This window comes from Panulirus ornatus, chromosome 44, assembly GCF_036320965.1.
Source record: "Panulirus ornatus isolate Po-2019 chromosome 44, ASM3632096v1, whole genome shotgun sequence".
Classification (NCBI taxonomy): domain Eukaryota; kingdom Metazoa; phylum Arthropoda; class Malacostraca; order Decapoda; family Palinuridae; genus Panulirus; species Panulirus ornatus.
In genome coordinates, this window is record NC_092267.1 from 10191221 (window position 1) to 10206102 (window position 14882).

General features: G+C 47.1%; 1 protein-coding gene across 6 annotated transcripts in view; it reads left to right on the plus strand.

Annotated features, from left to right (window-relative positions):
- Positions 1–14882, plus strand: part of LOC139762727 (uncharacterized) — a 664138-nt gene that overhangs the window by 612050 nt on the left and 37206 nt on the right. For all 6 annotated transcript variants that reach the window (XM_071687768.1, XM_071687767.1, XM_071687769.1 and 3 more), the window contains 2 exons: positions 11836–11949; positions 13472–13612. In XM_071687768.1, coding sequence (XP_071543869.1) covers positions 11836–11949; positions 13472–13612 — 255 coding nt within the window. The remainder of the gene's footprint in view (positions 1–11835; positions 11950–13471; positions 13613–14882) is intronic.

Genomic DNA, 14882 nt, shown 5'->3' on the forward strand with positions numbered 1-14882 from the left:
AATTCTCCTGAGTTTGGGTTTCGTGATTCACTGAATCACACGATTCACGTGTTGATGAGTGGCCTCGATTCATGATTCACTTCCTGTCTTTTTAATAGGATTACAGTTGAGGTTCTGTGACCTGCGATTCGTGATTCACTTGGTGCCAATGATTCGTGATTCATTTAATTTTAATGATGCATAATGCAGTTAGGGCACTAATTATTCGTGAGTCATCTAATACTAATGATTCATAACTTACAGTGTACTAATTGCTCATGATTTACTTGGTGCTAATGATTCCATGATTCACATGGCACTAACGATTCGCGAATCACTTGCAGTAGATAAATGGCTCGTGATTCATATGGCAACATTCCGGCCATACGATTCATATGTATCTGATTCGTGATGATTCAGTATGTTGTGTTCGTATGGCGACTTGAGTATGACGGAGATTCAGAGTTTGTGAATCAATCTGTTTTGGTTCCCGTATGATTCCATTTGGCTTCACGACCCCTTAACTTCACCAACCCCTTTAGCTTCATCACGCCCTTGGCTGCACCAACCCCATAGCTCCACTGCCCCTTTGACTTCATCACCCTCTCACGGCTCGCCATGCTGTTGCTGGTCGCGCCACGCAAGACGCAGGAACCAATTATTTTCCCAGTACGAAATGTGTTTTCCAGGAAGACACGGAGGTGGTGAGGCATGTCTCACTATTTACCTTTGTGACAGATGGTCAGTGTTGTGTACCACCGTCTGGCTGCTCCATTGTAGAGCAGAGATGGCGTCCTGCAACACATTGTGATTAAGGCAAACAATTCAACATCTCCTGCGTCTTCCTGTGAGCTGCCAGACAACCTACTGTGTGGAATGTGGTACACATATTGTGATGGTGAGGAAGATGATGTTGCCTTGCAAGTAGGACAGGAACTGCCTCACATATACTCAGTGTACAATGGAGATTGAAGAGGCTACGATTTTTTGTGTCTTAGGACTAGACATATGAATTGGTACAGCAGCTCATTTGCATACCTGGTGTACAGTCTTCGGGGGGGTGTTTTCACAGCCCGGGCTGGGTTAAGGCTGTTGGGTTGGGTCGTTGGTCGACCAAGCTGTTGGAAGCCGCTGCCCCACATAGCCCCCACAGCCTGGCTCGTCTGCTACACTGTGTTGGTAATTGTCCAATGCATTCTTGAACTTCTTTACTGTGCATCCCACACTTGCATAAGAACGAAGATTCTATATCTGTCTCTCTTTCTTGTGGTCTGACAACACAGGGAGGCAGGAGAGGGCGTGTGTGTGTGTGTGTGTGTGTGTGTGTGTTCGTGTTTGTCGCAATCTGACAACACTGGAGTGGCGTCCTTTGTCCTCACGTGATATGGCAACAGTGGACAAGTTTGCTCTGTTGTAAGAACATGGTAACAAAACTGAATGGCTTTGTTATGCTCTGTGCTGACAGCAACGGTGTCTCTGTTGTGTGTCCACATGATGAAAGGATCTCTCTCTCTCTCTCTCTCTCTCTCTCTCTCTCTCTCTCTCTCTCTCTCTCTCCCTTTGCGACAGCAAGCGAACTCTCCCGACGGACCACACTCCTCCCAGCGAACAGAAGTCTGTCCCCCAACCTTCGTAACGAACCCTCCTGGAGCGCGCTCCCAGCCGACGATTTGATGAATGGAGCGCCAACATGACTGGCCTCTTAAGATTAGCTGTGTGAACGCTGGTTCTCTCTGACCTGACATGATCTGCAAGTTATTTAGAAACAACTTCACGTCTACCTATAGAGGTAAAATGCCCCCTCCCCTCGTTACCGTGTTACCAGGGGTGTACGACAGGGTAGTTACGTAACTAGGGGGGTACGAACGAGTCGTTTAGGTATGGTACACAAACTGGTTGTGTAAATAGGGGCCACTAGCGGAGCGTTTAACAAGGGGACGTCAACAGGTCCTGTGGGGGTGGGACACATCGAGATCGTATACCTGGAGGTCACCACCACCAGGTCATTTACCTAGAGGTCACCACCAGGTCATTTACCCAGAGGTCACCACCACCAGGTCATTTACCGAGAGGTCACCACCACCAGGTCATTTACCTAGAGGTCACCACCAGGTCATTTACCCAGAGGTCACCACCACCTGGTCATTTACCTAGAGGTCACCACCAGGTCATTTACCCAGAGGTCACCACCAGGTCATTTACCTAGAGGTCACCACCACCAGGTCATTTACCCAGAGGTCACCACCACCAGGTCATTTACCTAGAGGGCACCACCAGGGCATTTACCCAGAGGTCACCACCACCAGGTCATTTACCTAGAGGTCACCACCAGGTCATTTACCCAGAGGTCACCACCAGGTCATTTACCTAGAGGTCACCACCACCAGGTCATTTACCCAGAGGTCACCACCAGGTCATTTACCCAGAGGGCACCACCAGGTCGTGTACCTGGGGTGGAGGGAGAGGGGGGGGGGACGCCAGGTTTTCGTATAATGAACGGTGCGTTGAACCTGATCTTAACGTTCATTACAGTGACCAGGTTTGAACGAAGGCATGAGTACCAGGAAGGGTGTGTCTGTTTCACAGTTACACAAACCTCGGGTGTCTGTGTCACAGTTACACAAACCTCGGGTGTCTGTGTCACAGTTACACAGACGTCGGGTGTCTGTGTCACAGTTACACAAACCTCGGGTGTCTGTGTCACAGTTACACAAACCTCGGGTGTCTGTGTCACAGTTACACAGACCTCGGGTGTCTGTGTCACAGTTACACAAACCTCGGGTGTCTGTGTCAATGTTACACAAACTTTATATGAGGACTTCTGTGGAAACGAAGAACGAAAACCTGGAGGGGCAAGTGTTACCCTGTGTCATCACCGTGGGGAGCTAGTGTTACCCTGTGTCATCACCGTGGGGAGCTAGTGTTACCCTGTGTCATCACCGTGGGGAGCTAGTGTTACCCTGTGTCATCACCGTGGGGAGCTAGTGTTACCCTGTGTCATCACCGTGGGGAGCTAGTGTTACCCTGTGTCATCACCGTGGGGAGCTAGTGTTACCCTGTTTCATCACCGTGGGGAGCTACTGTTACCCTGTGTCATCACCGTGGGAAGGGTTACCCTGTGTCATCACCCTGGGGAGCTACTGTTACCCTGTGTCATCACCTTGGGGAGCTAGTGTTACCCTGTGTCATCACCCTGGGGAGCTAGTGTTACCCTGGGTCATCACCGTGGGGAGGGAGTGTTACCCTGGGTCATCACCGTGGGGAGCTAGTGTTACCCTGGGTCATCACCCTGGGGAGCTAGTGTTACCGTGGGTCATCACCGTGGGGAGCTAGTGTTACCCTGGGTCATCACCCTGGGGAGCTAGTGTTACCTACCCTGTGTCATCACCCTGGGGAGGGAGCGTTACCCTGGGTCATCTCAGGAGACGCCTGCCGTTAAATACACAAGACTTGCAAAAGAAATTTTAAGAAAAAGCACAAAAGGTTGGCAGATAAACATAGGAAATATAGAGATTGTGTATTTAAGTCTCTTCCTCTGATGAAAATGTGTGGAGACGATACAGCGGGTGGCATGGGTCATATGGAGACGATACAGCGGGTGGCGTGGGTCATGTGGAGACGATACAATAGGTGGCGTGGATCATGTGGAGACGATACAGCAGGTGGCATGGGTCATGTGGGGACGATACAGCGGGTGGCGTGGGTCATGTGGAGACGGTACAGCGGTGGCGTGGGTCATGTGGAGACGATACAGCAGGTGGCGTGGATCATGTGGAGACGATACAGCGGGTGGCGTGGGTCATATGGAGACGGTACAGCGGTGGCGTGGGTCATGTGGAGACGATACAGCGGTGGCGTGGGTCATGTGGAGACGGTACAGCGGTGGAGTGGGTCATGTGGAGACGATACAGCAGGTGGCGTGGGTCATGTGGAGACGATACAGCAGGTGGCGTGGGTCATGTGGAGACGATACAGCAGGTGGCGTGGGTCATGTGGAGACGATACAGCAGGTGGCGTGGATCATGTGGAGACGATACAGCAGGTGGCATGGGTCATGTGGAGACGATACAGCGGATGGCGTGGGTCATGTGGAGACGATACAGCGGGTGGCGTGGGTCATGTGGAGACGATACAGCAGGTGGCGTGGATCATGTGGAGACGATACAGCGGGTGGCGTGGGTCATGTGGAGACGATACAGCAGGTGGCGTGGGTCATGTGGAGACGATACAGCAGGTGGCATGGGTCATGTGGAGACGATACAGCAGGTGGCGTGGGTCATGTGGAGACGATACAGCAGGTGGCGTGGGTCATGTGGAGACGATACAGCAGTTGGCGTGGGTCATGTGGAGACGATACAGCAGGTGGCGTGGGTCTGACGAGATACAGAAAGATGGAGGACATGAGGGATATGCCCGAATCATCTGTTTATTACATAAATATTTACTAGTATTATTGATAATGAAAACACTAGACGCCTCAGGCGTCCGCAGATCTACGTTAATGGAGTAACTAACTCAGGTAGACGTAGACCAGATATTTATCTACTGTTTGCTGGAGTTTTCTCGGTGGCTCATCTGTGATGGTCCTGTTAGTGAAGGAAGATGAGGTGAAATGTACACAGTTAACGTGAGCACAGTGTGTGTGTGTGTGGTGTGTGGTGAGGGCCAGGTGACTGTGTGGTTATGACCTGGAGCAGGCCACACAGGCGCCCGATGTGATGACCATTATTCCTCGTCATTATTCCGGGCCATAGTGTGCCCGTCAGATTGTGGGTTGACGCGCGTCCATCAGCCTGCGTAATGCTTCTTACATTGTGTTGATAGAGACAGCATCAGACGGTCAGGACGCATCACCAAGCGCACCCGACACGACCACGTCGCATTGACCCCCTCCCAGATGTGAATATTCATGGCGATCTGTTCGTGCGGTGTTTGCTAGGAGCTGCCACACACTGAGGGCCTTACGGGGGGGGGGGGGGGGGTCGCCTTGAAGGATGTGAGGCGAAGGAAACGTCTCAAACCCCGTCCTGTGTGTGGCCAGGGATCCGTGGCTCGCATCTTTACTGATGTGACGTCAGGTTTTTACCTTCACCTGTGTTCCGTGGACGGTGGAGGACATCGGGACATCGTCTGGGGCCTGACATGGTCAGATGTCCTTAAGGATATGGTGACCATAGGAGTCTTTCATCACTCCTACGTCCCTCCTCAGGTCCACAAGGATGAGGTTCGAGTCCCAAGGATACACTGAACACCATTCTTTACGAATATTACCCAGAGGATGTCCCAAGCTTCCTAGGATATCCCAGCCACGTAGGAGCAGCCACAGACCTCTAAGAAGATCCTAAGATGGCGTGTTGCTCTCTCCGCCTCATCCCTACCACACAGTGTATCACGCTCGTCCAATTTCCCGCTTGACCAACGATTGGATCTGACTGTCGAAAAGTAGCAGTGTTGCGTTTATCAAGCGGGGCTCCGCCAGGCCCCGGGATCCCCGGGCTCTGTGTGGTGGGGATGGGAAAGAAATGGGAAGGATGTGAGAGGGGAAAAAAGCAAGAGGGGAGCAAGCATATGTGGTGAAGCAGTGGAATTACTGGACGTGTTGGGGGAAGTCTCCACGGGATATAGCATTACACACACACACACACACATACACACACACACACACACACACACACACACACACACACACACACACGATAAAACAGATTGTGTTATTCTTATATTAATACCATATTTCTGACGTATCTTTGTAATATGTAGGTAAACATGATAACACGAGTTACTGCCTTCTCTCTCTCTCTCTCTCTCTCTCTCTCTCTCTCTCTCTCTCTCTCTCTCTCTCTCTCTCTCTCTCTCTCTCAGATGCAAGACAAAGAAATTAACCAAGTTGGTCCAGGTTATATAAAGACTAATTGGTCATGAGTGTGTAACGTCTTGTACCTGAGCTGCAGGAAAATTAATGACAGGCACATTACTGGGTTAGTGTTTAGTCGAGGGAACAGTAGCCACGAAGGCGTGCTGGGTGTCGGGAGGCCATCTACCTGTTGTGAGGAGGTGCATATATTGCTTCCTCAGAGCAACATCAGCATGAGGAGCATAAACCGCAGGAGGAGGTACAGCAGCAGCAGCAGCAGTAGCAGCAGTAGCCGTAGCAGTAGCAGTAGCAGATACAGCAGCTCACAGCTAACCCTCTGGTGACAACCCCAGACACGACTTATGATTGTGGTAGAGCCAACACACTAACTGTAGTGCTCGTGCGATAGCTCCGGCCGAGGACTGGCCAAGCGCTGACCAACCAAGACTGGCCAAGTGCTGACCAACCAAGACTGGCCAAGTGCTTTTATCAAGGCTCAGAGAGGACCGAAGAGATCTGGCCACGTCTCTTTATCGAGACCCAGAGGGCCGAGAACTGGGCGAGGCCTTTATCAAGACCCAGAGGGCCGAGAACTGGCCAAAATGCTTATCAGTCAAGCATATTAAGGGTCAGGGTCTGGCCAAGTGTTTATTAAACATGTTTATGAAGGGCCAGCTGTCTGGCTGAGCTGGTAACTCACTCACCCTTGCTGTGGTAGTGAGGGATCTCCCTCATGTATTGCCTTTTATGATTGTGTTTATGTTGATATAGTCTCGTGTGCGTCGTCTGCACACGGAGACGCGGGATATATTGCCTCTGGCGAACACATAACGTCTGGTGAAGTTGTATATTGTATACAGAGGGAAAGTATTCCTGATTCTGGTATTGGGAAAGAAATATTCTTCATTGTGATGTTGAGTTTATATATGCATAAGTGTAGATGTTTATGATGATAATAATAATACTACTGCTAATAATGATAATAATAATGATGATGGTATTAGTTGTAGATGTGGTAATGATAATAATATTAATAGGTTTGCTGAGTTATCTGCAGCCACCATATGTTGAGAGAATCAAGAGCAAACACGTTATCACATTAACACTGAGTGTGCCAGGAAGAAGAGGGAGTGCGGGTTGACTACTGTATAGACCTGTACTAGCTAGAGTAGGAGTGGATATGTAGTCCACTGAAGTTATCTCCACATGTGTAAGGAAGTCAAATTCTCGTGACAGAAGAGAAGGAACACACGAGACGAGATCAATTTCTTTTTTTTTTTTACGGACGGTAAGGGAAAGGAAGGAAGAAAATACGTTGAGGGTGCCATTCTGTGCACCTGTGACGTGGCCCTGGTGCCAGGGATGGGGGGGGGGTTCCCTGGGGGGGGTGGGGGGGGCAGATTATTATTCTTTTTAAAGATGGCGGCGCTGGAGGGGGTCTGGGGAGTTGATGTCGGGTTGGAGATGACGCCTCTGCCTCCAGTACCATGACGGAAGAAAACGTGATGTTCATGTCTCAGTAACTCCTCCATGACTCACACAGGAGTAACAGTAACTTGGTTATGTTGTTACAGTAACGTGGTTATTATGTATTTTACATATTGTTTATTTTTATCATGTGTTGGAAGTCGACTGTGTCCTTTTATATTGTTTTTTGTAAGTTTAATATTGCTTTATGAAGTGTTATTAAAACATTTCAGTGAAGACCGACTGGTTTGAATGAGTTAGGGCTAATAGGGTGAGGGCCTGATTCAGTTTTCTTTATCCGTACAGTTTCCCGTTTTTTATGGCAGCCATTGATCCCATCCGGGTCTTGATGACGTCGAAGGTGACGACGAGACGAAGCCTCGACCCGTTCGTGAAGCAGTTACGATTATGTGGGGGGGATGGGGGGGCCTCCTGGTAGGCAGAGGGAGCCCCCCCCCCCTCCGCGCCACACAGTCGAGAATCACGTTATATCTGCGTGGGTTACTGGCTCGTATGGCACTGTGGGACTTTGGGGGTGGGTCCTGACCTGGCTTCTCACCCCCCTGGATGAACATTGGTGGCAGCTGTGCGAGCCTCAGGTCAGACGATATTAAAATAGGATCAGTGTGAGGAGCTGCTCAGCGCCCCCCTCACCTCACCCCTCCACTCTCCTCCACGACCGCTGCTCATACCACGGTTGAGAAATAACACGGGGGGTCATGTGACTGTTCATTCTCTGGGGGTTATGAAGAACAGAAGTCGTGTGAATGTTCATTTTTGGGGGAGTCTTGATAAGAAAGGAAGGAACCCTCACCCCATCCTCTGTCTTGCATAAACACGTCGTGCCTCCCATGTTCATCAGTGCCACCCCCCCCCCCCCCCCCCCGCGTTATTCCCAACAAGATGTGAACAATTTTAAGAGGCAATACATCATGACCCCTCCAGCACCAGCGTCATTGGACATGTCGTCAACCAACTCCCCTTCCCTACCCTCACCCCTCACCCCACCACTCCCTCCTCTAGCTACCCTTCCTCCCCTCTCCTCTGTGATAAATGGACTCGTCCGCCGCTCCTAATTTGCTGATGAATAAAAGTTGTGTTGTGTGTCCGTCATCATGCCTGGCTGGGACCTGTGTGGTGTGGGGGAGGGGGGGGGGTCCCGGAGGTTGTGTAGAGTGGGGGGAGTTGTGGTGGAGACGTGTACTGGTGGGGGGAGGAGGAGGAGTGTTGGGGGAAGTGTACATTTATTGAAGGTTGTGTGGGGAGAGGGAGGGCGGTTGTATGAGAAGGCAGTACACTTAGTTGTGGAAATATATCTGTTGTGTAAGTACAGAGAGAGAGAGAGAGAGAGAGAGAGAGAGAGAGAGAGAGAGAGAGAGAGAGAATCACAAACAAAGACCCAGAGAGAGAGAGAGAGAGAGAGGTGTGGAGGGGACATCCTCTCCTCCCAAGTTTTCTCCTCCTCCTCCTCCTCCTCCTCCTCCTTCTGGGGTCTGCACCTCACACAGGCGGGTCCCTCGCTCTTGATGAAAGGCTTTATAGATCATTGGTAGGAAGTCTATAAGCCTTCGATGACGTCGCAGCCATTGGTCCCAAACTTCTTTTGAGAGCGACGCATATTTTGTGCTGTAACGCTTCCCCATTTTCTTCAGTCCGGGAGTTTTATGGCCACCATTGGGTGGGGAGTGGAATTAAGTTAGCTAATCCAGTTCCCTTGTTCGCTCCCAGGGGGAACGTCGGTATATAGAATTCCTACCAGTTCCTTATAGATTTCTACGATCGCTACTTAACTCTCTCTCTCTCTCTCTCTCTCTCTCTCTCTCTCTCTCTCTCTCTCTCTCTCTCTCTCTCTCTCTCTCTCTCCCTTGGTTTAATTACTGTGGAAATTATTCTGTCTGGCTTTATGATATTCTGAATCGTTTCGATGCAATTAAAACTTGAATAATAATTCAGGGACATTATGAACACTATGGTTTCGTTTTGTTTTTGTTTTTGTTTTTATGTACGACCTCGTCAGCTTCCTGAAGGTGTTGCCTTTACTTCTGTAAGTTTCTTGAGCAGGTATTTTACTACCTTCCTGATATTACTTGTGTACCCTCAACCATTGTACAGATCTATCGTGGCTTTATTGTAAATGTCTATTCGATGAATGTTTTTAATATGGAATCTAAGCTGTTAATAGTCAATATGTCTTTTTATATGATGGAGGTAACTTGTTTTGTTTTTAATGTGAGGTGTTTGAGTGATCCTATCGTGTTGACTGGTTCGAACCCCGAACCTTCTTTTCAAAGAGTGGTTCAGAGCGAAGCAGAAACCACAACAGTGACGTGGTAACGGTTTTACACTCAAGTCCTCGGAACTGGCTCTCGTTACTGGACTAACTGTTTGTTAAGTGTTTTTTTGAGTTCATCTTTAGCACTTGTGAGCACGATGGTACGACCCTTGCTCGCTGTGGGACGACTCTGGGGCATGACAGTACAACCCGTAAGCATGAACGATATGACCCTGGAGCTGTCGTCTTGGGTAGAACCGTTAAGGTATGTAGGCTTGATCTTTGTCCAGCCAGACCCATAGGGGTTATGGCATAGGTCATGTTATCATACCCAAGGGTCGTACTGTCGTGCTCAAGGGTCGGACTGTCGTGCTCAGGGGTCGTACCGTCGTGCTCAAGGGTCGTACCGTCGTGCTCGGGGGTCGTACTCAAGGGTTCTACCGTCGTGCTCAGGGGCGTACGGTCGTGCTCAAGGGTCGTACTGTCGTGCTCAAGGGTCGTACCGTCGTGCTCAAGGGTCGTACCGTCGTGCTCAAGGATCGCTACCGTCGTGCTCAAGGGTCGTACCGTCGTGCTCAAGGGTCGTACCGTCGTGCTCAAGGGCCGTACCATCGTGCTCAAGGGCCGTACCGTCGTGTTCAAGGGTCGTACCGTCATGCTGCAGGTTCCTGTCGTCGTACTCAAGGGCCAGACATAAGTTTGCTGAAGGTAAATCTAACATGTTCTTAAGAAAAACAAACAAGTATTTCCTCCAGAAAGCTTATGTTTGTTGTAGATCACCCGAGTCTTTAGACCAATTAGGACAGCTGACAAGACAGGTTTTAAAAACCAGACTGACTTATAATTCGGCCATGATATCAAGTGCAGCATTCGTGGGGGAAAAATGCTTTGAAATTATTCTTAACTTCAGCGTAACGTATTCAGAAATATTCAAGTTTCAGATCAAATGTTTTGATTCTTGGCAATTCGAGTCTACGTTCGTCTGATTATCCTGGCTCATATAAGTCAGGGTTTGTTTACAATCATAACGAGGAACAAGTTAAGGCATTTAGAACAGTAGCTATCATTAGAAATCTTGGTTTTAGATCATCAAATTTTTCGAACTCAGTCTTTGAAAGCAATCATTCAAGTGAAACAATATGATGTTTAACTGGATAGATCGTTGTTTACACAGTCAGAATATGGATTAATGATTTATATACCAATCAGTAGTGCACATCATGCCGGTGTTTACAACCAAGAAAACTTTTATAAGTCCGTTGACCTTTCTAATCGCTGTTAAGTTTCAGAACCCAAAATAAACTTTCCCGCCATCTGTTTCCTCTCGTGGAATGAGGTATTCACATCCATCAAGCTCCTAAGGATATCGGTTAGTCCCCAGATCCACCAGGTCCCTCGGAGCAATCAGGCTCTCAGGTAAACCTTGCTCCTTGTCACTCATGAGGTAGAGGCGGGCGGGAGCAGGATCCTGCGGGATGCAGAGGGACAACAGAGATAGTTAACGAGACGTAAGCTGTCAAACCGGATATGTCACTCCAAGTGTTGGTGTCCTGGGACGGAGGACCTCGCCTCCCTCCATCACTGGAAGGGTTCTTAACTTCTGATAATTTTTGTGTGATGTGACGTTCAGTAACACAGGTGATGGGAAATGTATTGAAATGGATGAATGACTGAAGAAAATGTTCAGTGATTTTTTATATAAGATGTTGTGGAAAGTGATTACAAGGGTTGTTAAGTATCCTCCTCCTCCAGGATTTTGATGGTTGTTTCAATTAGAGATTAATCCGCAGAACAGGACATTACGATGGTACGAACCTTACAAATGATGGCGTGAAAGGAAAATGTATTGAAAAAGAGAAATAAAAAGTAAATTGACTGGAGCTCCTGGGCTGACTGTTGGGGCTGGGAAGGTGATATAAGGAGGAAAAGACAAAATTCTGTTTGAGAAAAAGAGGTCTTATAACGGTCAAGCCTCGTATAGTTGAGCCTCCTCAGGAACAGTGGGAAGCAGTTGCCATTCTCGTGCCCCTCTGATCCAGCCCTCACACTGATGGTTGGTGTCACACACACACACACACACACACACACACACACACACACACACGCACACACACACATACACACACACACACACACACAGTTCTTGTAAAATTAATTAGCTTTATTTCCAGCATTTTTTTTACTTTCTAACGTTTAATACGCTTTGTGTTCCACAGGTGTTATAGTCCTTTCCACTTTCTCATGTCTCTTCTCTCTTCCACAGGTGCATCTGTACTTCTCAGCCCTGCCGGAGGACAAGGTGCCTTATGTTAACTCTGTGGGAGAAAAGTATCGCATCAAGCAACTCCTCCACCAACTGCCTCCTCATGATAATGAGGTGAGTCCTCATGTTCTCTTGCCTCTCCTCATAACATCCCCTTTCGTCCCCCAGTCTACTCTTAACGTAGAAATGTAAACTAAACTCATAATTTGAAGAAAATCTCAAAATCTCAGTTGTATAGGAAGTAGGAGCAAAACATAAGGCAGTTCTTCAAGGTATTGTTCATGGCTGAAAACATCTTGTGTCAGTAATGGACGATGTTTTTATGCAGTGTTTGTGTGTTCCTGTGGCCGACAGATGGTAAATATGAATAGCAAATAATTCCTGAAATGTATTGAGATATGATTAATTCGAGCTTATTTACAGACCTTAATGGTTCTAAAACAACATTTGGACCCCAGAACTATGATCTACATGAAAGGTATAATGACCCACACTGAGATTTTAGAGTAACTCTCTTATGTTCAAGAAATGCCAAGAAGGCAAGATATTTTTCAGGCCTTTTTTTTTCAAAATTCGAATATAACTTAAGGAAAGGCTTCTACGCCATAAATGATTGTTTCAAGTGTTCTATATTGCTTCCAAAGGCCAATAGATGGCGAAAAATTATGAAATATGTTAAACATGTAATCTTATCCATACTAAATTTAAAAACTTCAATTATCCTAGACCCAAGAAACCCCCAGAATCACATTTGACATGGAAAATTGATCTGCCATGTTGAGATTTTATGACGAGTTTATACTTTGGAGAAAAATGGCAAAAAACGTCAGAGACCACATAGTATAGTAATAGACTTTTGAATTTATTACTTATTTGTTTTTCATACGTATTCGCCATTTCCAGCGTCAGCAAGATAGCGTCAAGAATAGATGACTGAGCCATAGAGGGAAAAATCCTCACTTGCCTCACTTGGCCCCCTTCTCTCTTCCTTCTTTTGGAAAAGTAATAACCGGAAGGGAGGGTTTCCAGTCCCCCGCCCCCTCCCCTTTTAGTCGCCTTCTACGACACGCAGGGAATACGTGGGAAGTATTCCCTCTCCCAAGGGATAGGGTAGATGTATATTACCAGAGATGTATATTACCAGAATATTTAATGTATTTCATGATTATTTACTATTCATGATTATTCGTTATGTACAGGCCTCGGGGTTATTTTATACAATGTCTTAGGTTATATTTGAGATATATATGAACATTACACTGAAATACAGTACACGGTTGTATACAGTACCCTGAGATTTTGTACACAGTTGTATGATACAGTAGATCGCAGCGTAATGCAGTACCATGATATACAATACATAGGTATGTGATATAGTGTATAACAACATTAGGCAATACCTTAGAATACAGTACATAGTTGTATGCTGTTGTAAATTACAATATACATTACCCTGAAATACGGTACACGGTTGTATGATACAGTAGATTAAAACATTAAGTAATACCGTAAAATACAGTACCCTGAAATACAGCATACATGTATACGACACAGTAGATTTTAGAGCTTATACAGTGAAATACAGTACACAGATGTATTGTTGTGGTCTACATTATACAGTAGACTGTGTCCTCAGGTGCGGTACTGCAATGGCCTCAGCGATGAGGAGAAGAAAGAGCTGAGACTGTTCTCAGCCCAGCGGAAGAGGGAGTCGCTTGGTCGAGGATCTGTTAAACAGCTGCCAGTCAACCTCCACTCCACCATGACCTGTGCCAACGTAAGTCCCTCTCTCTCTCTCTCTCTCTCTTAGACGCTCGACGTGTTCTTGTTCGATCAGTTTCCTCTCAAGGGTCTGGACATGGTCTTTGAGGCTGTAGAATTGATCCTCTAGACGCCCGACCGTCTTTTGGTGGTCTCTGAGGTCCTCGGCCTGGTCATCAAGTCACTCGACCTGGTTCGAGGAGGCTCTCGAACTGGTCTCTTAAACTCTCGACCTGATCTCTGACGCCCTCGTCCGGTTCTTTGAGACACTTGAGCTTGTCTCTTAAGTCTCTCAGACATGATATCCTGGGTTTGAAGTACTCTTTAAGAGACACTCAGAATGGGTCTTATATCCTCGTCTAACGAGGCTACAGGTCCTCGAGATGGTCTCTTCAGTCAGGAGGTCTCACTCTCATTTCGCTTGCCTTGGTAGACACCTTTCCTCCAGTTTTCGTGAGTGTCGTAACTGTTCTCGTGGTCTCTGTTCTTGTTGTAGCCTCTGTATTGTTCTCGAAGTTCCAACCTTCTAACTCTCCTTTGGGTTGCCCTCCCCCTAGATCGCGTTGAACCTGTTGCTTCAAGACTTTGTAGTTGACGTAGATAATTTACTCATGACTATCACCTTTCAATATGTGTATTGTAGCTACTAAGCTATTATCTCATTTGAAATATGAATATTATCAATGTAAATTCATCAAACGTTTACAATTGTGAACACTATTAAGGTAAGCTCACCATTGTGTTGCAGGTTGTTGAAATGTACTGTTAAAATACTTCATTTGTAAGAATGTATTACGTGATACCCTGTCTGATAGTACGTTTGTAGGTAACCAAAACTAAGCAGTATATCTGGACTGTGAAGCTTAGGTGATTCTGTGTCTTCCATCGCTAGCAATAGAAGAATCTTTTCCATGATTCTGGTATCTGTTAGACACTAGATCAGACTCGTTGAACCCCGTGTAATGTAGGACCCGGATGAATTCCAGTTTCATAAGAAAGCCAAAGAAACATTGACCAGACCTGATCTACAGAGCAATCCCTTTAGACAACAGACACAGTGAAGGAGACTCAGGCGACGAAACGCAAACCTAACCAGTTTGAAACACTTGAGATCCAAGTGAAACAGACTTGGATTCTATTAAAACATGACCCGATCCCACGACATAAAGACTCGACACCATGAAATACACATTAATCTTTATAGAACTTGCACCTCATCCATAGTTCTCCTAAACTAACACATGAGTCTCAGTAAGGTCTACCCTAACACACACATGTAGGAGATT